Below are 27242 nucleotides of genomic sequence, written 5' to 3'. Positions count from 1 at the left end.
CCCTGCGGGTGGGGGGGAATTGCCCCGGGGGGGGGAACTGATGGGGGGGAGGGTGTTGCCCCATGGAGGGTTTATTACCCCGGGGGGGGCGGGGAGGGTTGTTAGTGCCCCGGTGGGGGGAGCAACTGCCCCACGGGGGGCTTGTTATTGCCCCATGGGGGGGTTATTTCCGGGGGGGGGGCGTGTGTTATTGCCCCGGGGGGGGTTTATTGCCCCATGGAGGGGGTGTTATTGCCCCGTGGGGGGTGTTATTACCCTGGGGAGGAAGTTATTACCCCATGGGGGGGGGTATTGCCCTGTGGGGGGGGGTGTTATTACCTTGGGGGGGTGCGTTATGACCCCGTGGGGGCTTTGTTATTGCCCCGGGGGGGGTTATTGTGCCGGGGGGGGGGTGTTCTTGTCCCGGGGGGGGGTGTTATTGCCCTGTGGGGGGGGTTTTTTACCCCGGAGGGGGCGTTATTACCCCTGGGGGGGGCCCCCCCCGTTGCTCTCCCCGCCTCCCCCCGCAGTTGCCGCAGGTGGGGCCGAGCCCCGCCCCCTCCCCTCGCCCCGCCCCCCGCCCCGCCCCCTCCGCCCCCCCCTTCCGCCATCACACCCCGCCCCCTCCCCCCCCCCCCCCCGCCGCCCCCGGGGCCGCAGCCCCCCCCCAACCCCCCCCCCCGCCATCGCCACGCGGGGGGGGCCACCCCCCCCCCCCCAAACCCCTCCGAAGGGGGGGGTTACCGGGAAGGGGGGGGGGCGCACAAACACCGGGCGTCCACCCGCCCCCCCCCCCCCCCCCCCAACCTTAAACCTTCCCGGGGGGGGGCCCCGGGACCGGCCCCCCCCCCCCCCCCCATCGCCTCCCCTCGCCGCCGTCGGAGCCGCGTGCAGCGAGGACCGGGGGGGCCCGGCCGGGCCCTGCCCCCCCCCCCCCTCCGCCGCCGCCCCCCCCCCCCTTCCATCTCCCCCCCCCGCCCGCCGCCGCCGCCGCACCGGGCGGAGGAGACACGGCTCGGCCCCCCCCCCCCCCCGGGCCGGGGGGGCTGCGGCGGCCGCGCAGCGCGTCGTGAGTACCGGGGAGGGGGGGGGGGGAACCGGGAGGGGGGAGGACAACGAGGTGGGGGGGGGGCTCCTCCCCCCGCCGCATTTCCCCCCCCCCCCACCTCCCCGGGCCGGTGTCGGGATCCAGCGCGTCGGTACCGGGCCCCGGGAGCGGGATCCAGCCCCGGTACCGGGAACAGGAGCCCCCGGTCCCGGGATGCAGCCCCGGGATCCAGCCCCATCCCTGGGGTCCGACCCCCGTCCCCAGCCCCGGTACCGGCATCCGGCCCTTGTCCCCGCTCTCGATCCCCAGCCCCGGAGCCGGTTCCCGGTACCGGCATCCAGCCCCGATTTCCAGCCCCGGTTCCCGGTCCCGGCATCCATCGCCATCCCCGCTCCTGGTTCCCAGCCCCGGTACCGGAGCCCCGGTTCCCGGTCCCGGGATCCATCCCTAGTTCCCGTTCCCGGTTCCCATCCCCGGTACCGGTCTCCATCCTCCCCCGCCCCGGTCTCCGTCCCCGGTATCGATCTCCAGCCCCAGCCCCGGTACCGGGCTCCATCCCTGCTCCCCGGTGTCTCCAGCCCCGGTTCCCGGGATGGATCCCCATTCCCAGTTCCGGGATCCATCCCCGGTTCCCGGTATCGACCCCTATTCCCGGTTCCGGTGCCGGGATCCATCCCCGGTTGCCGGTTCCCGGGATGGATCCCCATTCCCACCCCCCCCCTACCCCCCCCGCCCCCCCCCCCCGCTTCCCGCTACCGGGATCCATCCCCCGCTGCCGCTCCCCGGTTCCCACCCCCAGTCCCGGGCCCGGGCCCCCCCTTCCCCCCCCCCCCGCCCCGGTACCGGTCCGTCCCCCTCCCCCGGTGCTCCCGCCCCCCCTCCCCCCCCCCCCGGTATCCTCCCGCTCCATCGCGGCCCCTCCGTCCGTCCGTCTGTCCGTCCGCCATCCCTCGGTCCAGCCATCCCTGCATCCCTCCGTCCGTCCGTCCATCCGCCATCCCTCCATCCCTCCTCCGTCCGTCCGTCCGTCCGTCCGTCCCTCCATCCGCCATCCTTCCTCCCCCCCGGCCTTCCATCCGCCCGTCCGTCCGTCTGTCCGTCTGCCATCCCTCCTCCGCCCGTCCGTCCGTCTGTCCGTCTGCCATCCCTCCATCCCTCCGTCCGTCCGTCTGTCCGTCTGCCATCCCTCCATCCCTCCGTCCGTCTGTCCGTCCCTCCATCCATTCCTGCGTCCCTCCGTCCCTCCGTCCGTCCGTCCGTCCCTCCAGCCTTCCTCCCCCCGGGCCCTCCGTCCGTCCCTCCGTCCGTCCCTCCGTCCGCCATCCCTCCGTCCATTCCTGCATCCCTCCGTCCGTCTGTCCCTCCATCCTTCCACCCCCCCCCGGCCCTCTGTCCGTCCATCTGTCCCTTCGCCCCCCCCCCGGCCCCCCATCCCTCCCTCCGTCCATCCGTCTGTCCCTTCGCTCCCCCCCCCCATCCCTCTGTCCGTCCGTCCGTCCCTTCACATCCCCCCCCCCGTCCGTTTGTCCGTCCCGTCCCCCCCATCTCCCCCCCCACAAGGCCTTTGGGTCCCCCCTCAGATTTTGTGGGGGGGGGGGGTGGGGTGGTGTCAGAAATACCCCGGGGGGGGGGACGGACACACAGCGAGGCCTTTGGGTCCCCCCCAGGTTTTGGGGGGGGGTGGGGTGTGGGGTGTCACAGGCAGGACCTGGGGGGGGGGGCGGGGGGTGTCGCAGGTTTGGGGGGATACGGGGAGGGGGGGGGATGTCCTTGGAGGGGGGAGGGGCGGCCCCGTAGGCCCGGGAAAGGGCCTCCTCCCCCCCCCCCCCGCATCCCTCCCGCCCCCCCCCGCCCTCCCCGCCCCCCCCCCCGGCCGTTGCCTGGCAACAGCAGCATCCTCGGGAGCCGAATCCCGTTGCCTGGCAACGGTTACCGGGACACGGGGCAGCTGCCCCCGGGCATGAATGGGGGCTGCGAGACACCCCCCACCCCCACCCCCCCCCCAGAGCGAACCGCCCCCCCCCCGCACCCCCACGACACCCCCCACCCCCCCTTGGAGCCAGGACACCCCTCGGTGCCCCAGGAACCCCCCCCATGGAGGGAGGACCCCCCCCAGGATTGAGGAGCTCCCCCCCCCCCCCCCCGGATGCTCCAGGGACCCCCCACCGCAGAGCCTCAAGTTCCCCCCCCTCCAAGTGCCCTGCCCCCCCCCCCAATTCTGTACACCCCCCCCCCCATAATGCCCTGGGACTCCCCCAAATGCTGCCCCCCCCTCAAGTGCCCTGGGACCCCCCCCCAGTTCTGTACACAACCCCCCCCCATAATGCCCTGGGACCCCCCCAAATGCTGCCCCCCCCCCAAGTGCCCTGGGAGCCCCCCCAGTTCTGTACACAACCCCCCCATAATGCCCTGGGACCCCCCCAAATGCTGCCGCCCCCCTCAAGTGCCCTGGGACCCCCCCCCAGTTCTGTACACCCCCCCCCCCCATAATGCCCTGGGACCCCCCCAAATGCTGCCCCCCCCCTCAAGTGCCCTGGGACCCCCCGCCAATGATGGACACCCCACTCCACCCTCCCCCCCCCAGGTGCCTTGGGACCCCCCCCAGGAGCCCCGAGACCCCCCAGTCCCCTGGGATTGGGGCCGGGGTGGGGGGTGAGGGGGGCTGGGAGGGTCCCAGGGCATTTGGGGGGGGGGGGGCACACCCGGGGGGGGGGGCGACAGGGGGTCTCTGGAGGTGGGGGGCACTTCGGAGGTCCCTGGGGTGCAGGGAAGGGGTGGGGGGGGTCTCTGGGGGTGTCTCTGGGGGGGTCCCAGGGGTGCTGGGGGGCTCCTGGAGGGCTCCCAAAGCTTCAGGGGGGGTCCCAGAGGAGCAAGGGGGGGTCCCAGGGGTGCAGGGAGATCCCAGGGGGGTGTCAGGGGTGCAGGGGGTCCCAAGGGGGGGGGTCCCAGGGGTGCAGAAAGGTCCTGGGGGGCTCCAATGGGTGCAGGGGGCAGCCCAGGGTTCAGGGGGGTCCCAGGGGGCTCATGGGCGGGGGGGTCCCGGGGGTGCAGAGGGGTCATGGGGGGTCCCATGGGTGCAGGGGGTCCCAGGGGGTCCCAGGGCTGCAGGGGGTTCCCGGAGGGGGGTGTCAGGGGTGCAGGGGGGTGCAGAGGGGTCATGGGGGGTCCCATGGGTGCAGGGGGGTCCCAGTGGTGCAGAGGGGTCCCCAGAGGGGTCCCATGGGTGCAGGGGGGTCCCAGGGGGGGTCCCAGGGGGCTCATGGTGGGGGGTCCCAGGGGTGCAGGGAGTCCCAGGGGGGTCCCAGGCGTGCAGGGGGGTGCAGAGGGGGTCCCAGGGATGCAGGGGGTCCCAGGGGGGGTCCCAGGGGTGCAGGGGGGTCCCAGGGGGGGTCCCAGGGGTGCAGAGGGGTCATGGGGGTCCCAGGGGTGCAGGAGGGTTCCAGGGGGGGTCCCAGGGGGGGTCCCAGGGGTGCAGAGGGGTCATGGGGGTCCCAGGGGTGCAGGAGGGTTCTGGGGGGGTCCCAGGGGGCTCATGGTGGGGGCTCCCAGGGGTGCAGAGGGGTCCCAGAGAGGGGTGTCAGGGGTGCAGGGGGGTGCAGAGGGGTCATGGGGGTCCCAGGGGTGCAGGAGGGTTCCAGGGGGGGTCCCAGGGGGGGTCCCAGGGGTGCAGAGGGGTCATGGGGGTCCCAGGGGTGCAGGGAGTCCCAGGGGGGGTCCCATGGGTGCAGGAGGGTTCCAGGGGGGGTCCCAGGGATGCAGGGGGTCCCAGGGGGTCCCAGGGGTGCAGGGAGTCCCAGGGGGGGTCCCATGGGTGCAGGAGGGTTCCAGGGGGGGTCCCAGGGGTGCAGGGGGGTCCCAGGGGGAGTCCCAGGGGTGCAGAGGGGTCATGGGGGTCCCGTGGGTGCAGGGGGGTCCCAGGGGGAGTCCCAGGGGTGCGGGGGGGTCATGGGGGGTCCCAGGGGGTGCCGGGGGTGCCGGGGGGGCTGCGGGGGTCCCCGCTGAGCGCTGGGCGCAGGCGGCGAGCGTGGCCGCGGCCGACCTTCTCCATGAGGAGCGGGGGAAGATGCCGGCGTCGCCCGCGGTCCTGCTGCTGCTGGTGGCCGCCTTCGCCCCCCGGAGCCGCCAGGGCCTGGCCTCTCTGCGCATGGGTGAGGGGCACGGGGGGGCTACAGGGGGCGTGGGGGGGCCACGGGCGCACGGACTCACTGGGGGCGTGGGGGGCATGGGGGGGGTACGGGGACATGTGGGGCATGGAGGTCACAGGGGTCATGGGGGGGTATGGGGACATGGAGGTTATGGGGGGCTATGGGGGGCATGGAGGTCAGAGGGGTCATGGGGGGGGCTATGGGGGCATGGAGGTCATGGGGGGCTATGGGGACATAGAGGTTATGGGGGGCTATGGGGGGCACGGAGGTCACAGGGGTCATGGGGGGGGCTATGGGGACATAGAGGTTATGGGGGGCTATGGGGGGCACGGAGGTCACAGGGGTCGTGGGGGGGCACAGAGGTCACAGGGGTCGTGGGGCAGCTACGGGGACACGGAGGTCACAGGGGTCATGGGGGGACATGGGGGGGGCACAGAGGGGACGTGGGGGGGATCCATGGGGAACGTGGGGGGCACAGGGGGCTATAGGGGGCCACGGGGGACGCTGAGGGGACACGGGGGGGGGGCGCGGGGACACGGGGGACACTGACAGCATGGGGGGGGGGGGGCCGTGGGGGCCACCGAGGGGCCGTGGGGACCACAGGGGGTGGGTGGTGTGGGGAGGGGGGTGTGTGTGTGTGTGTGTGTGACAGGGGGGGTTCTACGAGGTGACCCCCCCACTTGTGTGTGTGTGTGTGTCCCCCCCAAAGCCGCCATCCTGGACGAGCGGTCGGGCTGCGGGCGGGGGGAGCGGCTGGCGCTGGCGCTGGCGCGGGAGCACGTCAACGGCATCCTGGGGACGCCGGCCCGCGCCCGCCTGGAGGTCGACATCTTCGAGCTGCAGCGCGACAGCCAGTACGAGACCACCGACACCAGTGAGTGCGCGCGGGGGGCGCGGGGGGCGCGGGGCGGGAGAAGGCGTGCGGGAGCGTGTCCGGGGCGTCAGGCCACGCACACGCGTGCGCACGGGGCGGGAGAAGGCGTGCGAGAGCGCTCGGGGGGTATCAGGCCACGCACACGCGTGGGCACGGGGTGGGAGGACGTCTGCGAGAGCGCACGGGGGGCGCCAGGCCACACGTGGGATCACATGTGGGGTGTCAGGCCACGCACACGCATGTGCACGGGGGGGGAGAAGGCATGCGAGAGCGTGTCTGGGGCGTCAGGCCACACGTGGGATCACATGTGGGGTGTCAGGCCACACACACGCGTGGGCACGGGGTGGGAGAAGGCGTGCGAGAGCGTGTCCGGGGCGTCAGGCCACGCACACGCGTGGGCACGGGGCAGGAGAAGGCGTGCGACAGCGCTCGGGGGGTATCAGGCCACGCACACGCGTGGGCACGGGGTGGGAGAAGGCGTGCAAGAGCGCGCGGGGGGCGTCAGGCCACACGTGGGATCACATGTGGGGTGTCAGGCCACGCAAACGCATGTGCACGGGGCGGGAGAAGGCGTGCGAGAGCGTGTCTGGGGCATCAGGCCACGCACATGCGTGCGCACGGGGCGGGAGAAGGCGTGCGGGAGCGTGTCCGGGGCGTCAGGCCACGCACACGCGTGGGCACGGCGTGGGAGGATGTGTGCGAGAGCGTGTCTGGGGTGTCAGGCCACACGTGGGATCACATGTGGGGTGTCAGGCCACGCACACGCGTGTGCACGGGGGGGGGGAGAAGGCATGCGAGAGCGTGTCCGGGGTGTCAGGCCACGCACACGCGTGGGCACGGGGGGGGAGAAGGCATGCGAGAGCGTGTCCGGGGTGTCAGGCCACGCACACGCGTGGGCACGGGGGGGGAGAAGGCATGCGAGAGCGTGTCCGGGGTGTCAGGCCACGCACACGCGTGGGCACGGGGCGGGAGAAGGCGTGCGACAGCGCTCGGGGGGTATCAGGCCACGCACACGCGTGGGCACGGCGTGGGAGGACGTGTGCGAGAGCGTGTCTGGGGCGTCAGGCCACACGTGGGGTCACATGTGGGGTGTCAGGCCACGCACACGCGTGTGCACGGGGGGGGAGAAGGCATGCGAGAGCGTGTCTGGGGCATCAGGCCACGCACACGCGTGGGCATGGCATGGGAGGACGTGTGCGAGAGCGTGTCTGGGGCGTCAGGCCACACGTGGGATCACATGTGGGGTGTCAGGCCACACACACGCGTGGGCACGGCGTGGGAGGACGTGTGCAAGAGCGCGCGGGGGGCGTCAGGCCACACGTGGGATCACATGTGGGGTGTCAGGCCACGCACGGGGTGGGAGAAGGCATGTGAGAGCGTGTCTGGGGCGTCAGGCCACGCACACGCGTGGGCATGGCATGGGAGGACGTGTGCGAGAGCGTGTCTGGGGCGTCAGGCCACACGTGGGATCACAAGTGGGGTGTCAGGCCACGCACACGTGTGTGCACGGGGGGGAGAAGGCATGCGAGAGCGTGTCTGGGGCATCAGGCCACGCACATGCGTGCGCACGGGGCGGGAGAAGGCGTGTGGGAGCGTGTCCGGGGCGTCAGGCCACGCACACGTGTGGGCACGGCGTGGGAGGACGTGTGCGAGAGCGTGTCTGGGGTGTCAGGCCACACGTGGGATCACATGTGGGGTGTCAGGCCACGCACACGCGTGTGCACGGGGGGGGAGAAGGCATGCGAGAGCGTGTCCGGGGCGTCAGGCCACGCACACGCGTGGGCACGGGGCGGGAGAAGGCGTGCGACAGCGCTCGGGGGGTATCAGGCCACGCACACGTGTGGGCACGGGCTGGGAGGACGTGTGCGAGAGCGTGCAGGGGGCGTCAGGCCACACGTGGGATCACATGTGGGGTGTCAGGCCACGCACACGCGTGTGCACGGGGCGGGAGAAGGCATGCGAGAGCGTGTCTGGGGCATCAGGCCACGCACATGCGTGCGCACGGGGCAGGAGAAGGCGTGCGGGAGCGTGTCCGGGGCGTCAGGCCACACGTGGGATCACATGTGGGGTGTCAGGCCACGCACGGGGTGGGAGAAGGCGTGTGAGAGCGTGTCTGGGGCGTCAGGCCACACGTGGGATCACATATGGGGTGTCAGGCCACGCACACGCGTGTGCACGGGGCAGGAGAACGCGTGTGAGGCCACGCGCGGGGTCACGTGTGGGGCCACGCACACGCCTGTGGGGCCGCGCACGAGGACGCTCGCGGCGGGGGAGCCCCCGGGCGGGCGCAGACGTGGCGGGGGTGAGGCCGGGCACACGCGTGTGCGTGCCGGGCCGGGGCGTGCGCGAGCCCACACGCGTGTGCCGCCCCCCCGCCCCCCCGCAGTGTGCCAGATCCTGCCCAAAGGCGTCGTCTCGGTGCTGGGCCCGGCCTCCAGCCCCGCCGCCGCCTCCACCGTCAGCCACATCTGTGGGGAGAAGGAGGTGAGGGGGGGGCACGGACGGACGGACGGCACCCCCTGGGCACCCCCCCGGGACCCCCAACCCCCCCCCCCACGGGACCCCCATTCTCCCCACTCCCGGCACTCCCAGACCCTCCCCAAGACCCCCAAAACACCCCTCGGGACCCTCAGAACCCCCCCCGGACCCTCAGAACCCCCCCTAGGACCCTCAGACACCCCCCCCGGGACCCTCAGGACCCCCCCGGGACCCCCCAAAACCCCGCCAGGACCCTCAGAACTTCCCCGGGACCCCCATTTTGCCCCCTCCCGGCACCCTCAGACCCTCCCCAAGACCCCCAGACCCCCCCCCGGGACCCTCAGAACCCCCCCCGGGACCCCCATTCTCCCCCCTCATGGCACCCCCAGACCCCCCTCCCCCCCCGTGACCCCCAGGCCCCCCTGTGACCCCCATGTCCCCCCTAACCCCCAGGTCCCCCTGTGACCCCCAGGTCCCCCCTGTGACCCCAGGTCCCCCATGTCTCCCTGTGACCCCCAGATCCCCCTGTGACCCCCATATACCGCCATGACCCCTCTGTGCCCCCTAACCCCCAGGTCCCCCCTAACCCCCAGGTCCCCCATGACCCCCCGTGACCCCAGGTCCCCCATGTCCCCCCGTGACCCCCAGCTCCCCCCGTGACCCCCAGGTCCCCCCCGTGACCCCAGGTCCCCCAGCTCCCCCTGTGACCCCAGCTCCCCCTGTGACCCCCAGGTCCCCCATGTCCCTCCGTGACCCCCAGCTCCCCCTGTGACCCCCAGCTCCCCCTGTGACCCCAGATCCCCCTGTGACCCCCAGGTCCCCCATGTCCCCCCACGTCCCGGTTGATGCCGCCCCCCCCCCCCAGCCCCCCCGCCCCCCCATTCCCCCCCGTGACCCCCTGCCCCCCCCAGATCCCCCACATCAAGGTGGGCCCCGAGGAGACCCCCCGGCTGCAGTACCTGCGCTTCGCCGCCGTCAGCCTCTACCCCAGCAACGAGGACGTGAGCCTGGCGCTGGGCCACATCCTGCGCAGCTTCCGCTACCCCGCGGCCTCCCTCATCTGCGCCAAGGCCGAGTGTAGGGGGGGCACCGCGCACGGGGGGGGGGGCAGCCGTGGGGAGGGGGGGTGAGGGCGTGGGGAGGGGGTACAAGCCATGGGGAGGGGGTGGCAGCCATGGGGAGGGGGGGTCAGGGTGTGGGGAGGGGGCACAGGGCACAAGGATGGGGGTGGCAGCCGTGGGGAGGGGGGGTGAGGGCGTGGGGAGGGGGCACAGGGCACAAGGATGGGGGTGGCAGCCATGGGGAGGGGGGGTCAGGGCGTGGGGAGGGGGCACAGGGCACAAGGATGGGGGTTGCAGCCGTGGGGAGGGGGGGTGAGGGCGTGGGGAGGGGGTGGCAGCCATGGGGAGAGGGGTGAGGGCGTGGGGAGGGGGGGTCAGGGTGTGGGGAGGGGGTGACAGGACATGGCGGGGGGTGTCAGGACATGGGGAAGGGGTGGCAGCCATGGGGAGGGGGGGTCAGGGCGTGGGGAGGGGGCACAGGGCACAAGGATGGGGGTGGCAGCCATGGGGAGGGGGGGTCAGGGTGTGGGGAGGGGGCACAGGGCACAAGGATGGGGGTGGCAGCCGTGGGGAGGGGGGGTGAGGGCGTGGGGAGGGGGGGTCAGGGTGTGGGGAGGGGGCACAGGGCACAAGGATGGGGGTGGCAGCCGTGGGGAGGGGGGGTGAGGGCGTGGGGAGGGGGGGTCAGGGTGTGGGGAGGGGGTGGCAGCCGTGGGGAGGGGGGGTGAGGGCGTGGGGAGGGGGGGTCAGGGCATGGGGTGAGGGTGGCAGCCATGGGGAGGGGGGGTCAGGGCGTGGGGAGGGGGCACAGGGCACAAGGATGGGGGTGGCAGCCGTGGGGAGGGGGGGTGAGGGCGTGGGGAGGGGGGGTCAGGGTGTGGGGAGGGGGCACAGGGCACAAGGATGGGGGTGGCAGCCATGGGGAGGGGGTTGAGGGTGTGGGGAGGGGGTGTCAGGGTGTGGGGAGGGGGTGGCAGCCATGGGGAGGGGGTACAAGCCATGGGGAGGGGGGTGAGGGCGTGGGGAGGGGGTGTCAGGGTGTGGGGAGGGGGTGGCAGCCGTGGGGAGGGGGTACAAGCCATGGGGAGGGGGTGGCAGCCATGGGGAGGGGGGGTCAGGGTGTGGGGAGGGGGCACAGGGCACAAGGATGGGGGTGGCAGCCGTGGGGAGGGGGGGTGAGGGCGTGGGGAGGGGGGGTCAGGGTGTGGGGAGGGGGCACAGGGCACAAGGATGGGGGTGGCAGCCATGGGGAGGGGGTACAAGCCATGGGGAGGGGGTGGCAGCCATGGGGAGGGGGGGTCAGGGTGTGGGGAGGGGGCACAGGGCACAAGGATGGGGGTGGCAGCCGTGGGGAGGGGGGGTGAGGGCGTGGGGAGGGGGGGTCAGGGCATGGGGTGAGGGTGGCAGCCATGGGGAGGGGGGGTGAGGGCTTGGGGGGGGGTCAGGGCGTGGGAGGGGGTGGCAGCCATGGGGAGGGGGGGTCAGGGCGTGGGGAGGGGGTGTGGGGGCACAGGGATGGATGTGGGGTCACGGGGGGGTCACGGGGGGGATGTGGGGGGGCACAGGGATGGATGTGGGGTCACGGGGGGTCATGGGGACGGGTATGGGGGCGCACAGGGACAGGGATATGGGGGGGTCACGGGGATGGATGTGGGGGGTCACGGGGGTGGATGTGGGGGGGCACAGGGATGGATGTGGGGTCACGGGGGGTCATGGGGATGGGTATGGGGGGGCACAGGGACAGGGATATGGGGGGGGTCACGGGAATGGATATGGGGGGGCACAGGGATGGTTGTGGGGTCACGGGGGGGCACAGGGACGGGGATATGGGGGGGGTCACGGGGATGGATGTGGGGGGTCACGGGGGTGGATGTGGGGGGGCACAGGGACGGATGTGGGGTCACGGGGGGTCATGGGGATGGGTATGGGGGGGCACAGGGATGGGGATATGGGGGGGGTCACGGGAATGGATATGGGGGGGCACAGGGATGGTTGTGGGGTCACGGGGGGTCACAGGGACGGGGATATGGGGGGGTCACGGGGATGGATGTGGGGGGTCACGGGGGTGGATGTGGGGGGGCACAGGGATGGATGTGGGGTCACGGGGGGTCATGGGGATGGGTATGGGGGGTCACAGGGACGGGGATATGGGGGGGGCACAGGGACAGGGATATGGGGGGGTCACGGGGATGGATGTGGGGGGGTCACAGGGATGGGGATAATGGGGGGGGGCGGCGCCGAGGGCTGCGCCGTGGGTCGGGGAGAGCACGTGGCCGCCCCGGGGGTCCCCACAGCACCTCGGGGTGCGCCCCCCCCCCCAATTCTCCTCCCCCCACCCCCCCCCCCCGGCCCCCCCCCGCCCCCCCCAGGCCTGCTGCGGCTGGAGGAGCTGGTGCGGCAGTTCCTCATCTCCCGCGAGACGCTCTCCGTGCGGATGCTGGACGAGGCGCAGGACCCCACGCCCCTCCTCAAGGAGATCCGCGACGACAAGATCACCACCATCATCATCGACGCCAACGCCTCCGTCTCCCACCTCGTCCTCAGCAAGGTGGGGGGCCGGGGAGCCGGGCAAATGTGGGGCTGGGGGCTTGCGGGGGCGGGGGTGCGTGTCTTCTGCTACGGGGCTGGGCGATGTGGGGCTGGGGGCTTGGGGGGTGTTGCGCCATGGGGTAGGACGTCATGGGGAACCTCCGCCATGGGGCTTGGGCTTGGGGGGTCTGGGAGATGTGGGGCTGGGGGCTTGGGGGGTGTTGCGCCGTGGGGTAGGACACCATGGGGAGCCTCCGCCATGGGGCTGGGGGCTTGGAGGTCTTCAGCTACGGGGCTTGGAGATCTTCAGCTATGGGGCTTGGGCTTGGGGGGTCTGGGAGATGTGGGGCTGGGGGCTTGGGGGGTGTTGCGCCATGGGGTAGGACACCATGGGGAGCCTCCGCCATGGGGCTTGGGCTTGGGGGGTCTGGGAGATGTGGGGCTGGGGGCTTGGGGGGTGTTGCGCCGTGGGGTAGGACGTCATGGGGAGCCTCCGCCATGGGGCTTGGGCTTGGGGGGTCTGGGAGATGTGGGGCTGGGGCCTTGGGGGGTGTTGCGCCGTGGGGTAGGACGTCATGGGGAGCCTCCGCCATGGGGCTTGGGCTTGGGGGGTCTGGGAGATGTGGGGCTGGGGGCTTGGGGGGTGTTGCGCCGTGGGGTAGGACGTCATGGGGAGCCTCCGCCATGGGGCTTGGGCTTGGGGGGTCTGGGAGATGTGGGGCTGTGGGCTTGGGGGGTGTTGCGCCGTGGGGTAGGACACCATGGGGAGCATCCGCCATGGGGCTTGGGCTTGGGGGGTCTGGGAGATGTGGGGCTGGGGGCTTGGGGGGTGTTGCGCCATGGGGTAGGACGTCATGGGGAGCCTCCACCATGGGGCTTGGGCTTGGGGGGTCTGGGAGATGTGGGGCTGGGGGCTTGGGGGGTGTTGCGCCGTGGGGTAGGACGTCATGGGGAGCCTCCGCCATGGGGCTTGGGCTTGGGGGGTCTGGGAGATATGGGGCTGGGGGCTTGGGGGGTGTTGCGCCGTGGGGTAGGACACCATGGGGAGCCTCCGCCATGGGGCTTGGGCTTGGGGGGTCTGGGAGATGTGGGGCTGGGGGCTTGGGGGGTGTTGCGCCGTGGGGTAGGACACCATGGGGAGCCTCCGCCATGGGGCTTGGGCTTGGGGGGTCTGGGAGATGTGGGGCTGGGGGCTTGGGGGGTGTTGCGCCATGGGGTAGGACACCACGGGGAGCCTCCGCCATGGGGCTTGGGCTTGGGGGGTCTGGGAGATGTGGGGCTGGGGGCTTGGGGGGTGTTGCGCCGTGGGGTAGGACACCATGGGGAACCTCCGCCATGGGGCTTGGGCTTGGGGGGTCTGGGAGATGTGGGGCTGGGGGCTTGGGGGGTGTTGCGCCGTGGGGTAGGACACCATGGGGAGCCTCCGCCATGGGGCTTGGGCTTGGGGGGTCTGGGAGATGTGGGGCTGGGGGCTTGGGGGGTGTTGCGCCGTGGGGTAGGACACCATGGGGAGCCTCCGCCATGGGGCTTGGGCTTGGGGGGTCTGGGAGATGTGGGGCTGGGGGCTTGGGGGGTGTTGCGCCGTGGGGTAGGACACCATGGGGAGCCTCCGCCATGGGGCTTGGGCTTGGGGGGTCTGGGAGATGTGGGGCTGGGGGCTTGGGGGGTGTTGCGCCGTGGGGTAGGACACCATGGGGAGCCTCCGCCATGGGGCTTGGGCTTGGGGGGTCTGGGAGATGTGGGGCTGGGGGCTTGGGGGGTGTTGCGCCGTGGGGTAGGACACCATGGGGAGCCTCCGCCATGGGGCTTGGGCTTGGGGGGTCTGGGAGATGTGGGGCTGGGGGCTTGGGGGGTGTTGCGCCGTGGGGTAGGACGTCATGGGGAACCTCCGCCATGGGGCTTGGGCTTGGGGGGTCTGGGAGATGTGGGGCTGGGGGCTTGGGGGGTGTTGCGCCATGGGGTAGGACGTCATGGGGAACCTCCGCCATGGGGCTTGGGCTTGGGGGGTCTGGGAGATGTGGGGCTGGGGGCTTGGGGGGTGTTGCGCCGTGGGGTAGGACACCATGGGGAGCCTCCGCCATGGGGCTTGGGCTTGGGGGGTCTGGGAGATGTGGGGCTGGGGGCTTGGGGGGTGTTGCGCCGTGGGGTAGGACACCATGGGGAGCCTCCGCCATGGGGCTTGGGCTTGGGGGGTCTGGGAGATGTGGGGCTGGGGGCTTGGGGGGTGTTGCGCCGTGGGGTAGGACACCATGGGGAGCCTCCGCCATGGGGCTGGGGGCTTGGAGGTCTTCAGCTACGGGGCTTGGAGATCTTCAGCTATGGGGCTTGGGCTTGGGGGGTCTGGGAGATGTGGGGCTGGGGGCTTGGGGGGGGGTTGCGCCGTGGGGTAGGACGTCATGGGGAGCCTCCACCATGGGGCTTGGGCTTGGGGGGTCTGGGAGATGTGGGGCTGGGGGCTTGGGGGGTGTTGCGCCGTGGGGTAGGACACCATGGGGAGCCTCCGCCATGGGGCTTGGGCTTGGGGGGTCTGGGAGATGTGGGGCTGGGGGCTTGGGGGGTGTTGCGCCGTGGGGTAGGACACCATGGGGAGCCTCCGCCATGGGGCTTGGGCTTGGGGGGTCTGGGAGATGTGGGGCTGGGGGCTTGGGGGGTGTTGCGCCGTGGGGTAGGACACCATGGGGAGCCTCCGCCATGGGGCTTGGGCTTGGGGGGTCTGGGAGATGTGGGGCTGGGGGCTTGGGGGGTGTTGCGCCGTGGGGTAGGACACCATGGGGAGCCTCCGCCATGGGGCTTGGGCTTGGGGGGTCTGGGAGATGTGGGGCTGGGGGCTTGGGGGCTGTTGCGCCATGGGGTAGGACACCATGGGGAGCCTCCGCCATGGGGCTTGGGCTTGGGGGGTCTGGGAGATGTGGGGCTGGGGGCTTGGGGGGTGTTGCGCCGTGGGGTAGGACACCATGGGGAGCCTCCGCCATGGGGCTGGGGGCTTGGAGGTCTTCAGCTACGGGGCTTGGAGGTCTTCAGCTATGGGGCTTGGGCTTGGGGGGTCTGGGAGATGTGGGGCTGGGGGCTTGGGGGTGTTGCGCCGTGGGGCTGAGCCACCCTCTCCCCCCTCCCCAGGCCTCGGAGCTGGGCATGACGTCGGCTTTCTACAAGTACATCCTGACCACCATGGTGAGCCGGGACCCCCAGCGGCCACGACCGTCACCCCACAACCTCACCCCCGTGGCCATGACCTCCGTGACCTCCATGACCCACCATGACCTCCATGACCCACCGTGACCCCATGACCTCCCATGTACATGATCCCCATGACCATGACCCCCATGACCTCCCATGACCCCCTAAGATTCCCATGACCATGACCTCCATGACCCACCATGACCTCCATGACGCCCATGACCCTTCGTGACCTCCATAGTCCTTCATGATCCCCATGACCGTGACCTCCACGACTCCCATGTGACCCCCATGACCCCCATCACCCCCACAATCCCCCATGATGACCATGACCATGACCTCCATGACTCCCATGTGACCCCCATGACCCCCACGACCTCCACCATTCCCCATCATCCCCATGACCATGACCTCCATGACTCCCACGTGACCCCCATGACCCCCACGACCTCCATGATGACCATGACCATGACCTCCATGACTCCCACGTGACCCCCATGACCCCCATGACCCCCACGACCCCCCATCATCCCCATGACCATGACCTCCATGACTCCCACGTGACCCCCATGACCTCCATGATGACCATGACCATGACCTCCATGACTCCCACGTGACCCCCATGACCTCCATGATGACCATGACCATGACCTCCATGACTCCCATGTGGCCCCCATGACCCCCACGACCTCCATGATGACCATGACCATGACCTCCATGACTCCCACGTGACCCCCATGACCCCCACGGCCTCCACCATCCCCCATGACCACCGTGCCCCCCATGCCCCACCGTGACCCTGACCCTCCGTGACCGCCCCCTCCCTGACCTCCCGTGACCCCCGCGACCCCCAGGACTTCCCGCTGCTGCGGCTGGACGCGCTGGCGGACGCCCCCTCCACCGTCCTGGGCTTCTCCATGTTCAACACCAGCCACCCCTTCTACCTGGAGTTCGTCCGCAGCCTCAACATGTCCTGGCGCGAGAACTGCGAGCTCAGCCCCTACCCCGGCCCCGCGGTGAGGGGGCGCCCCCAAAACCCCCGGGGGGGGGGGGGACCCCCTCCGCCCCAAGGGGGACCCCGAAACCTTGGGGGGGAGCCCAGGGATCTCGGTGGGAACCCAAAACCCTTGGGGGGAACCCAAAACCGTGGTGGGAACCCAAAATCTCGTGGGGGGAACCCAAAATCTCGTGGGGGGAGCCAAGAGCTTGGGGGATGTGGGGGGACCTGAGGGCAGGGGGGACCCCAAGACCCCCGGGGGGGGGGGACCCTCCGCCCCAAGGGGGACCCCGAAACCTTGGGGGGGAGTCCAGGGATCTTGGGGGGAACCCAAAACCGTGGTGGGAACCCAAAATCTCATGGGGGGAACCCAAAATCTTGTGGGGGGAGCCAAGCGCTTGGGGGATGTGGGGGGACCTGGGGACAGGGGGGACCCCAAAACCCCCGGGGGGGGACCCTCTGCCCCAAGGGGGACCCCGAAACCTCGGGGGGGAGTCCAGGGATCTTGGGGGGAACCCAAAACCGTGGGGGGAACCCAAAATCTCATGGGGGGAACCCAAAATCTCGTGGGGGGAGCCAAGAGCTTGGGGGATGTGGGGGGACCTGGGGACAGGGGGGACCCCAAAACCCCCGGGGGGGGGGACCCTCCGCCCCAAGGGGGACCCCGAAACCTTGGGGGGGAGCCCAGGGATCTCAGTGGGAACCCAAAACCCTTGGGGGGAACCCAAAATCTCATGGGGGGAACCCAAAATCTCGTGGGGGGAGCCAAGCGCTTGGGGGATGTGGGGGGACCTGGGGACAGGGGGGACCCCAAAACCCCCGGGGGGGGACCCTCTGCCCCAAGGGGTCCCCGAAACCTCGGGGGGAGCCCAGGGATCTTGGGGGGAACCCAAAACCGTGGTGGGAACCCAAAATCTCATGGGGGGAGCCAAGCGCTTGGGGGATGTGGGGGGACCTGAGGGCAGGGGGGACCCCAAAACCCCCGGGGGGGGGGGAACCCTCCGCCCCAAGGGGGACCCCGAAACCTTGGGGAGGAGCCCAGGGATCTTGGGGGGAACCCAAAACCTTGGGGGGAAGCCCAGCACTTGGGGGAGGTGGGGGGACACCTTGGGGACACCTGGGGGACACCTGGGGGCAGCGGGGACCCCGAAACCCCGGGGGGGGGGCCCAAGCACCTGGGGGAGCTGGAACTTACCCTGTCCCCATCCCGTGTCCCCCCCGCCCTCCCCCTGTCCCCGTGTCCCCCTCCCCATGTCCCCATGTCCCTCCTGTCCCCCATGTCCCCCCCTGTCCCGCCATGTCCCCCCATGTCCCCCTGTGTCCCCATGTCCCCCTGTTCCCCTGTCCCCCCATGTCCCCCCATGTCCCCCCATGTCCCCTGTCCCCCTCGTGTCCCCATGTCCCCATGTCCCCTGACCCTCCCGCGTCCCCTGTCCCCCCATGTGCCCCCATGTCCCCCATGTGCCCCCATGTCCCCCATGTCCCCCCATGTCCCCCCTGTGTCCCCATGTCCCCCCATGTCCCCCCATATCTCCTGTCCCCCCCGTGTCCCCTGTCCCCCCCATGTCCCCTGTCCCCCTCATGTCCCCATGTCCCCCTGTCCCCCATGTCCCCTGACCCTCCCACGTCCCCTGTGCCCCCATGTGCCCCCATGTCCCCCACGTCCCCCCATGTCCCCCCGTGTCCCCCTGTGTCCCCATGTCCCCCCATGTCCCCTGTCCCCCCATGTCCCCATGTCCCCCATGTCCCCTGTCCTCCCCGTGTCCTCATGTCCCCCTGTCCCCCCCCGTCCTCCTGTGTCCCCCCATGTCCCATGTCCCCCACGTCCCCCCATCCCCCTGTCCCCCCACATCCCCCTGCGTCCCCTGTCCCCCCATATCCCCCATGTGCCCCTGTCCCCATGTCCCCCCATGTCCCCCCATGTCCCCCCATGTCCCCCGTCCCCCATGTCCCCTGACCCTCCCACGTCCCCTGTCCCCCCATGTGCCCCCATGTCCCCCACGTCCCCCCATGTCCCCCCGTGTCCCCCTGTGTCCCCATGTCCCCCCATGTCCCCTGTCCCCCATGTCCCCCATGTCCCCCTGTCCCCCCGTGTCCCCCCATATCCCCCCATGTCCCCTGTCCTCCCCGTGTCCTCATGTCCCCCTGTCCCCCCCCGTCCTCCTGTGTCCCCCCATGTCCCATGTCCCCCACGTCCCCCCATCCCCCTGTCCCCCCACATCCCCCTGCGTCCCCTGTCCCCCCATATCCCCCATGTGCCCCTGTCCCCATGTCCCCCCATGTCCCCCATGTGCCCCTGTCCCCATGTCCCCCCATGTCCCCCCATGTCCCCCATGTCCCCCATGTGCCCCTGTCCCCCGCCATGTCCCCTGTCCCCCCGCGTCCCCCCGCGTCCCCTGTCCCCCCATGTCCCCCATGTGCCCCTGTCCCCATGTCCCCCCATGTCCCTCCATGTCCCCCCATGTCCCCTGTCCCCCGCCATGTGCCCCTGTCCCCCTGTCCCCCCATGCCCCATATCCCCCCATGTCCCCCCATGTCCCCTGTCCCCCCATGCCCCATATCCCCCCACGTCCCCCCATGTCCCCTGTCCCCCCCGTCCCCCCCCACGCCCCCGTGTCCCCGCCGTGTCCCCAGCTGTCGGCGGCGCTGCTCTTCGACGCGGTGCACGTGGTGGTGGGGGCCGTGCGGGAGCTGAACCGCAGCCAGGAGATCGGGGGGCGGCCGCTGGCCTGCGCCTCCCCCAGCATCTGGCCCCACGGCACCAGCCTCATGAACTACCTCCGCATGGTGAGGGGGGGGGACCCCAAAACCGGGGGGGGGGGGACACCCCAAAAACCGGGGGGAGGGACAACCAAAGCACCCCCAGCCAGCCTGGGGGCAGGGGGGGGCACCGAGCCGCTGGGAGCCCCCCAAAACCCTTCTGAAGGGCCCCAAAAGAACCTTGAGGGACCCCATAAACCTTCCCGGGGGACCCCAAAACCCTCCTGGGGGACCCGAAAAGGACCTTGAGGGACCCCAAAAGCCTCCTGGGGACCCAAAAAGCACCTTGAGGGACCCCAAACCCCTCCTGGGGGACCCCAAAACTCTCCTGGGGGACTCAAAAAGGACCTTGAGGGACCCCAAACCCCTCCTGGGGGACCCCAAAACCCTCCTGGGGGACCCCAAAAGCACCTTGATGGACCCCAAAACCCTCCTGGAGGTTCTCAAGCGTCCTAGGAGTGTCTCCAAAACCCTCCTGGGGGACCCCAAAAGCCTCCTGGGGACCCCAAAACCCTCCTGGAGGTTCTCAAGGGTTCCAGGAGTATCCAAAACCCTCCTGGGGGACCCCAAAACCCTCCTGGGGACCCAAAAGCACCTTGAGGGACCCCAAAACCCTCCTGGAGGTTCCCAAGGGTGCCAGGAGTGTCCAAAACTCCTCCTGAGGGAGCCCAAAACCCTCCTGGGGGACCCCAAAAGCCTCCTGGGGACCCCAAAAAGGACCTTGGAGGGGGTCCCTAGACCACCTTAAGGGTCCCCGAAACCTCCCTGAGTGGCCCCCAAACCTCCCTGGGGGTCCCTGAAACCTCTCAGTCTTCTGGGGGCGGGGGGGGGGGAGCATTCCCAGAATCTGAGGGGGGGGTGTCTCAGTCTCCTGGGGGGGTCCCCAGAACCTTTTGGGGAGGGTCTCAGTCTTCTGGGGGGGGTTCCCCAAGACCTTTTTTGGGGGTCTCAGCCTCCTGGTGTGTGTGTGGGGGGGTGTTCCCCAAGACTTTCTTGGGGGGGAGTGCTCAGTCTCCTGGGGGGGGGGGGGATGTCTCAGCCTCTTGGGAGGGGTCCCCAAAAGTTTTGGGGGGGGGGTGTGTCTCAGTCTTCTGGGGGGGGTTCCCTGAGACCTTTTTTTGGGGTCTCAGCCTCCTGGGGGGGGGTCCCCAAGACCTTCTGGGGGGGGAGTGCTCAGTCTCCTGGGGGGGGGGGGTGTCTCAGCCTCTTGGGAGGGGTCCCCAAAAGTTTTGGGGGGGGGTGGGGGTGTCTCATTCTCCTGGGGGGGTCCCCAGAACCTTTTGGGGAGGCTCTCAGTCTTCTGGGGAGGAGGGGGGGTTCCCCAAGACCTTTTTGGGGGGTCTCAGCCTCCTGGCGGGGGGGGGGGGGGTGGTGTCTCAGTCTCCTGGGGGGTCCTGAACCCCGTGTCCCCCCCCCGCCCCCCCCCAGGTGGAGTACGACGGGCTGACGGGGCGGGTGGAGTTCAACAGCAAAGGGCAACGCACCAACTACACCCTGCACGTGCTGGAGAAGGGGCGCGACGGGCACCGCGAGGTCAGCCCCACACCTGCCCCACACCTGCCCCACGGCCGCCCCCACCCGTCTGCCCCCACGGCCCCCCCCCCCCCCAACACCCTCCACCTCGGCTCTGCGTCCCCCATCCCAATGCCATGACCCCCATCCCGATGCCATGACCCCCATCCGGGCTTCGTGCCCCCCATCCCGGCTCCGTGCCCCCCAACTCAGCTCTGTGCCCCCCAACGGTGCTGTGTGTGTCCCCCCCCCCCCAGGTGGGCGTGTGGTACTCGAACCGGACGCTGGCCATGAACGCCACCACCTTGGCCATCAACGCCTCCGACAGCCTGGCCAACAAGACCCTCATCATCACCACCATCCTGGTGAGTGGGGCCGGGGAGGGGACACCGACCCGCCGGGGGGTCTGAGGGGGTCCCCGGGGCGTCCCCATGGGGGGTGCCCCGTTGGGTGACCATTAACATCCCTTTGGGGTCCCCTTGGGGGTCTTCATCTGGGGTCCCCTTGGAATCCCGTTGAGGCGTCTCCGTTTGGGGTGCCCTTGGGTGCCCACTGAGGTGTCCCCTTGGGACCCCCATCGCCATCGCCTTGGGGCCTCCATTTGGGGTCCATTTAGAGCCCCACTGGGGTACCCCCTTTGGGATCTCCTTTGGGGTCCCATTGAGACCTCCTTTGGGGTCCCACAGGGGCATCTCCTTTGGCTTCTCCGTTGGGTTCTCCTTTGGGATGCCATGGAGGCATCTCCATTGGGTTTTCCATTGCGTTCCCCATTGGGTTCTCCTTTGGGATCCCATGGAGGCATCTCCATTGGGTTTTCCATTGCGTTCCCCATTGGGTTCTCCTTTGGGATCCCATGGAGGCATCTCCATTGGGTTTTCCATTGCGTTCCCCATTGGGATCTGCTTTGGGATGCCATGAAGGCATCTCCATTGGGTTTTCCATTGCGTTCCCCATTGGGATCTGCTTTGGGATCCCATGGAGGCATCTCCATTGGGTTTTCCACTGGGTTCCCCATTGGGATCTGCTTTGGGATCCCATGGAGGCATCTCCATTGGGTTTTCCATTGCGTTCCCCATTGGGTTCTCCGCCGCTCTCCAGCCAAGTTCCCCACCCTGATGCCGCCCTGTCCCCCCCGTCCTGCAGGAGAACCCCTACGTGATGCGGGTGGGGGGCGCGGGCAGCCCCGAGCGCTACGAGGGCTTCTGCGTGGACATGCTGCAGGAGCTGGCGGGGCTCCTCAAGTTCCGCTTCCACATCAAGCTGGTGGAGGACGGGCTCTACGGGGCGCCTGAGCCCAACGGCTCCTGGACCGGCATGGTGGGCGAGCTCATCAACCGGGTACGCGGGGCAGCCTGCGGGGGGGGGCACTGTGGGGACTTGGAGGGGGGGTTCCTGGGGCAGGTTATGGGGGGAGGTTGGGGTATGGAGGTGTCCTGGGGCAACTTAGGGGGGGGGTTGGGGTACAGGGGTGTCTTGGGGCAACCAATGGAGGCTTTGGGGGTGTCATGGGGCAAGTTATAGGGGTTCTGAGGGGTTTGGGGGTGTCCTGGGGCAACTTAGGGGGGATTTTGGGGTTTGAGGGTGTCCTGCGGCAGGTTACGGGGTGTTTGGGATGTCCAAGGGCAGCTTATGGGGGGGTTTGGGGGTGTCCTGAGGCAATTTATGGGGGGGGTTTCGGGGTACAGGGGTGTCTTGGGGCAACCAGTGGGGGCTTTGGGGGTGTCCTGGGGCAGCAGCCCGTGGCCTGTTGGGCGTCTGGAGATACCCGAGGGCATCCTACGGGGTTTGGGGGGGGTGGGGGGTGTCTCTGCAACCCCTGGGGGGTTATTGGGGTGTCCGGGGGGGAGGGAGTCGAGGCCACCTGACACCCCTCGTGTGTGTCATCCCCCCCCCCCCCCCCCAGAAAGCCGACCTGGCGGTGGCCGCCTTCACCATCACGGCGGAGCGGGAGAAGGTGATCGACTTCTCCAAGCCCTTCATGACGTTGGGCATCAGCATCCTCTACCGGGTCCACATGGTACGGGGTGGGGGGACGGGGGGGGTCCTGGAGGGGGGGGGGGGGGGGAACGACCCCCGGTGGGGTTTTGAGGCGGGGGAGGGGGGGGGGGTCGGTGCCACCGCGGGGGGTCTCACGCCGTGTCCCCGCAGGGCCGCAAGCCGGGGTATTTCTCCTTCCTAGACCCCTTCTCGCCGGCCGTCTGGCTCTTCATGCTCCTCGCCTACCTGGCCGTCAGCTGCGTCCTCTTCCTGGCCGCGCGGTGAGGAGGGGGGGGGACACCCCCCCCCCCCCCCCAAAATACACCCCCCACCCCCACCCCCCCAAGTCCAGGGTGCATCTGAAGAACCAGCCCCCAGGGGCACCCCAAAATATCCCTCCCAAGACCCTGGGGTCAACCCCCCTAGTGATGGGTTCTGGGGGGGCAGGGTCATCCTGGGGGGGGTCAGTGATGGGTTCTGGGGGTGCAGAGGGGTCAGTGATGGGTTTTGGGGGTGCAGGAAGGTCCTGAGGGGGTCAGTGATGGGTTCTGGGGGTGCAGGGTGGTCCTGGGGGGGTCAGTGATGGGTTTTGGGGGTGGAAGGGGGTCCTGGGGGGGGTCAATGATGGGTTTTGGGGGTGCAGGGGGGTCAATGATGGGGTTTGGGGGTGCAGGGTGGTCCTGGGGGGTCAGCGATGGGTTTTGGGGGTGGAGGGAGGTCCGGGGGGGGTCAGTGATGGGTTCTGGGGGTGCAGGGGGGTCCTGGGGGGTCACTGCTGGGGGTTTTGGTGGTACAAGGAGCTCCAGGGACACCCCGTGGTGTCCATGACGGCTTTGGGGGTGCAGGGAGGTCTTGGGACACCCCATGGGGTCTCCGGGGCATAGAGAGGGGGGTGTGGAGGCCGGGGCGGGGGGAGGGGGGGGATGCGTGTGTCCCTGACGATGTGTTTCCCCCCCCCCCCAGGCTGAGCCCCTACGAGTGGTACAACCCCCACCCCTGCCTGCGGGAGCGGCACAACCTCCTGGAGAACCAGTACACGCTGGGCAACAGCCTCTGGTTCCCCGTGGGGGGCTTCATGCAGCAGGGCTCCGAGATCATGCCCCGCGCCCTCTCCACCCGCTGCGTCAGCGGGGTCTGGTGAGACCCGGGGCGGACCCTCAGGACGGCCACGGGGTGGCGGTGGGGGGTCCGACCTCGAAGAACCCCCGCTGACCACCCCCCCTTCCCCCCCGCGCCCCGGGGCTGTTCCTCCAGGTGGGCCTTCACCCTCATCATCATCTCCTCCTACACGGCCAACCTGGCGGCCTTCCTCACCGTGCAGCGGATGGAGGTGCCCATCGAGTCGGCCGATGACTTGGCTGATCAGACCAACATCGAGTACGGCACCATCCATGCCGGCTCCACCATGACCTTCTTCCAGGTGAGGTCCCGGCCTGGGGGGAGGCTCTGTGAGGGACAGGAGCGTGTGGGGCGCGGGGCATCCGTGAATCCTGCTGCCCCACACCCAACCTGACTTGACCCAACATGACCTGGCTCAACCTGGTTCAACCCAACCCAACCCTACCCAACCCAACTCAACCCAACCCAACTCAACCCATCCCAACCCAACTCAACCCAACCCAACCCAACCCAACTCAACCCATCCCAACCCAACTCAACCCTACCCAACCCTACCCAACCCAACCCAACCCTACCCAACCCAACTCAACCCAACCCATCCAACCCAACCCAACTCAACCCATCCCAACCCAACTCAACCCTACCCAACCCTACCCAACCCAACCCAACCCTACCCAACCCAACTCAACCCAACCCAACCCTACCCAACCCAACCCAACCCATCCAACCCAACTCAACCCAACCCAACCCTACCCAACCCAACTCAACCCAACCCAACTCAACCCAACTCAACCCATCCCAGCCCAACTCAACCCAACCCAACTCAACCCATCCAACCCAACCCAACCCAACCCATCCAACCCAACCCATCCAACCCAACTCAACCCAACCCAACCCAGCCCAACTCAACCCAACCCAACTCAACCCAACCCAACCCATCCAACCCAACTCAGCCCAACCCAACCCAGCCTGGTTCAGTTTGACATGGTCCAACTGGATAAATCCAGCTCAATCCACCCCAAGGAACCCAACCCATGTCAAGTCAACTCAGCTTGGACCAACTCAACAAATCGAACCCAACATGGACCGGACCAACCCAACCCAACCTGGGTCAACCCAGCCCTACCTGGGCGAACCCAGCCCAACTCAACAGACCTAACCCAACCCAAGCCAACCTTGGCCATCCCAACTCAAGCCAACCCAACCCAACCCAACCTTGGCCATCCCAAGCCAACCCAACCCAATGCAACCCAACCTGGGTCAACTCAACCCAACCCAACCTGGGCCAATCCAACCCAACAGAGCAAACCACCCCTTCCCAACCCACCCCAGCGCCACCCAACCCAACCAACTCAACGCCGGCCGACTGGCCCCAGTCCCCGCCAGCCCCTCCATGCCCGTCTCCCGCCCCCAGAACTCGCGGTACCAGACCTACCAGCGGATGTGGAACTACATGCAGTCAAAGCAGCCCAGCGTCTTCGTCAAGAGCACGGAGGAAGGCATCGCCCGGGTCTTGAACTCCAAGTACGCCTTCCTGCTGGAGTCCACCATGAACGAGTACCACCGCCGGCACAACTGCAACCTCACCCAGATCGGGGGGCTGCTGGACACCAAGGGCTACGGCATCGGCATGCCTCTGGGTATGGGGGGGGGGGGGAAACACCACGGCGGGGGGTTTGAAGAGGTGGACGGACACCCCCTTCCCCCTCCCCCCCGCCGCCCCAGACCTGGTGGAATCTTCTGCCCCCCCGCAGGCTCGCCCTTTCGGGACGAGATCACCTTGGCCATCCTGCAGCTGCAGGAGAACAACCGGCTGGAGATCCTCAAGAGAAAGTGGTGGGAAGGGGGACACTGCCCCAAGGAGGAGGACCACCGGGCCAAAGGTGGGGAGACAGCCCCCGGAGTCGGGGGGGGATGACACCCAGGCGTCCGGGGGGGCCCACCGAACCCCTCCCCTCCCTCAACCTCCTCCTCCTCCTCCTCCCGTGTCTCCTGCAGGGCTGGGCATGGAGAACATCGGGGGCATCTTCGTGGTCCTCGTCTGTGGCCTCATCGTCGCCATCTTCGTGGCCGTCATGGAGTTCGTCTGGTCCACGCGGCGCTCGGCCGAGAGCGAGGAGGTTCGGCGGGTTGGGGGGGGGGACGGGGACCCGGGGGGGGGGACATTGATGGGGGGGGGAACAACAGGGACACAGGCGTCCGCGGGAACCGGGGGGGACACACACAACTCGCGGGGGGGGGGGAGAGAACCCCGGGGCTGGACCACCCTGGGGGGGGGGGGGGGGACACCCAGGTGTCCGGGGGGGGAGCTGGGGTGGGATGGTGGGGGGCCCAGAGGGGGCGGGGGGGGGGGGGGGCAGATGGGTTGGGGGGTCCAGAACGGATGGGGGGGTACAAAGAGGACCCCGGAGTCTGGGGGTGTCTGGGATGGGGGGGTCCCAGTGGGGATGGGGGGGCCTTGAAGAGGATGGGGGGGGGGGGCCAGGAGAGGATGGAGGGGGGGGCACAGAGGGGACCCGGGTGGCCGGGGGGGGGTGTCCCAGCAGGGATGGGGGGGGGCGCAGAGCGGTTGGGAGTCCCAGAGGGGATGGGGGGGTCCCAGGAGAGGATGGGGGGTGGGCAGAGGGGATGGGGGGGGCATGAAGAGGATGGGGGGGGGCAGAGGGGATGCGGGGGGGCATGAAGAGGATGGGGGGAGGGGGGCAAGAGGGGCCGCAGGTGTCTGGGGGTGTCTGGGCCGGGGGTGTCCCGGGAGAGATGGGGGGTCCCAGAGGGGATGGGGGGGGGGGTCCCGGGCTGATGCCCCCCCCCCCCCCACTTTCCCCCCCCCCCCCAGATCTCCCTGTGCACGGAGATGCTGCGGGAGCTGCGTCACGCCGTCTCCTGCCGCAAACCCGCCCGCGCCCGCCGGCGGCGGAGACCTCCCCGGGGCGGGGGGGGGGGGGGGACCGGTGTCCCGGGGGGGGTCGGTCCCGGTCCCCCCTCCCTGCGCGAGATGCGTTTCAGCAACGGCAAACTCTACTCGGGGACCCCCGGCGCCGAAACCGGGGGGGGGGCGGCGGCGGCGGGGGGGGGTGGGGGGGTGGGGGTGGGCCCCCCCCCACCCTGCACCCACGTCCGCGTCTGCCCCGAGTGTCGCCGCATCCAGGCGCTGCGGGGGGCGGCCCCCCCGCCCCCGCGAGGGGGGGGAGCCCCACCTCCACCGCCCCCCCCGCCCGAGGGGGGGGGGGCCCCGACAACAGGAGTGACACACCCCCCCCCCCCCAGCACCACCCCGACCCCCCCCGCACACACAAACCCTCCTTGTACGCCGTGCGTATGCCAGGACTTTTTTTGGGGGGGGGGGAGGGAGGGGGGGGCACCAGGACCGACCCCCCCAAATAAAAGACAAACCCCCCCCACCACCCCCCCCACTCCGGACTCAGCACCCCCCGCCCCACTTTAAACCCACCCCCCCCACCCCCACCCCCCCCAAAAAAAAACTGCGCTGTGCCTTCCCGGGGGGGGGGGGGGAGATGCTGCCTCCCCCCCCCACCCTGCCGGGGGGATGGGACCCCCCCCATGCCGTGCCTGGAAGGATTTGGGG

General features: G+C 70.1%; 1 protein-coding gene across 4 annotated transcripts; it reads left to right on the top strand.

The window, feature by feature from the left end:
- The first annotated feature begins 977 nt into the window (after positions 1-977).
- Positions 978-27163, top strand: GRIK5 (glutamate ionotropic receptor kainate type subunit 5). 4 transcript variants are annotated; one of them, XM_074571861.1, is made up of 20 exons: positions 978-1048; positions 5043-5175; positions 5882-6046; positions 8433-8530; positions 9436-9601; positions 11955-12133; positions 15232-15285; positions 16146-16307; positions 18923-19075; positions 20477-20581; positions 20818-20925; positions 21704-21877; positions 22464-22577; positions 22709-22818; positions 23501-23674; positions 23792-23957; positions 25071-25296; positions 25411-25539; positions 25655-25776; positions 26493-27163. In XM_074571861.1, exons 2-20 carry the CDS (start codon positions 5091-5093, stop codon positions 27099-27101), a joined length of 3099 nt encoding a protein of 1032 aa, XP_074427962.1. In that variant the 5' UTR covers positions 978-1048; positions 5043-5090; the 3' UTR covers positions 27102-27163. The 4 variants fall into 4 exon arrangements, with proteins under 4 accessions (XP_074427962.1, XP_074427961.1, XP_074427965.1 ...); XM_074571860.1 differs by having other exon boundaries at positions 21704-21898; positions 26493-27162; XM_074571863.1 differs by lacking the exon at positions 978-1048 and having other exon boundaries at positions 4941-5175; positions 21704-21898; positions 26493-27162.
- The last annotated feature ends 79 nt before the right edge of the window (positions 27164-27242 follow it).

The sequence above is a fragment of the Larus michahellis genome, unplaced genomic scaffold, assembly GCF_964199755.1.
Source record: "Larus michahellis unplaced genomic scaffold, bLarMic1.1 SCAFFOLD_510, whole genome shotgun sequence".
Taxonomy (NCBI): Eukaryota; Metazoa; Chordata; class Aves; order Charadriiformes; family Laridae; genus Larus; species Larus michahellis.
This window is presented reverse-complemented; position numbering and strand designations above follow the sequence as displayed.

Excerpts from the sequence above, each read along its gene's own strand:
- GRIK5 (XM_074571860.1), top strand. The coding sequence starts at position 5,091 with ATGCCGGCGTCGCCCGCGGTCCTGCTGCTGCTGGTGGCCGCCTTCGCC. Across the intron at positions 20,926-21,703 it reads TCATCATCACCACCATCCTG|GAGAACCCCTACGTGATGCG; the intron begins GTGAGTGGGGCC and ends CCCGTCCTGCAG. Across the intron at positions 25,297-25,410 it reads CGGCATCGGCATGCCTCTGG|GCTCGCCCTTTCGGGACGAG; the intron begins GTATGGGGGGGG and ends GCCCCCCCGCAG.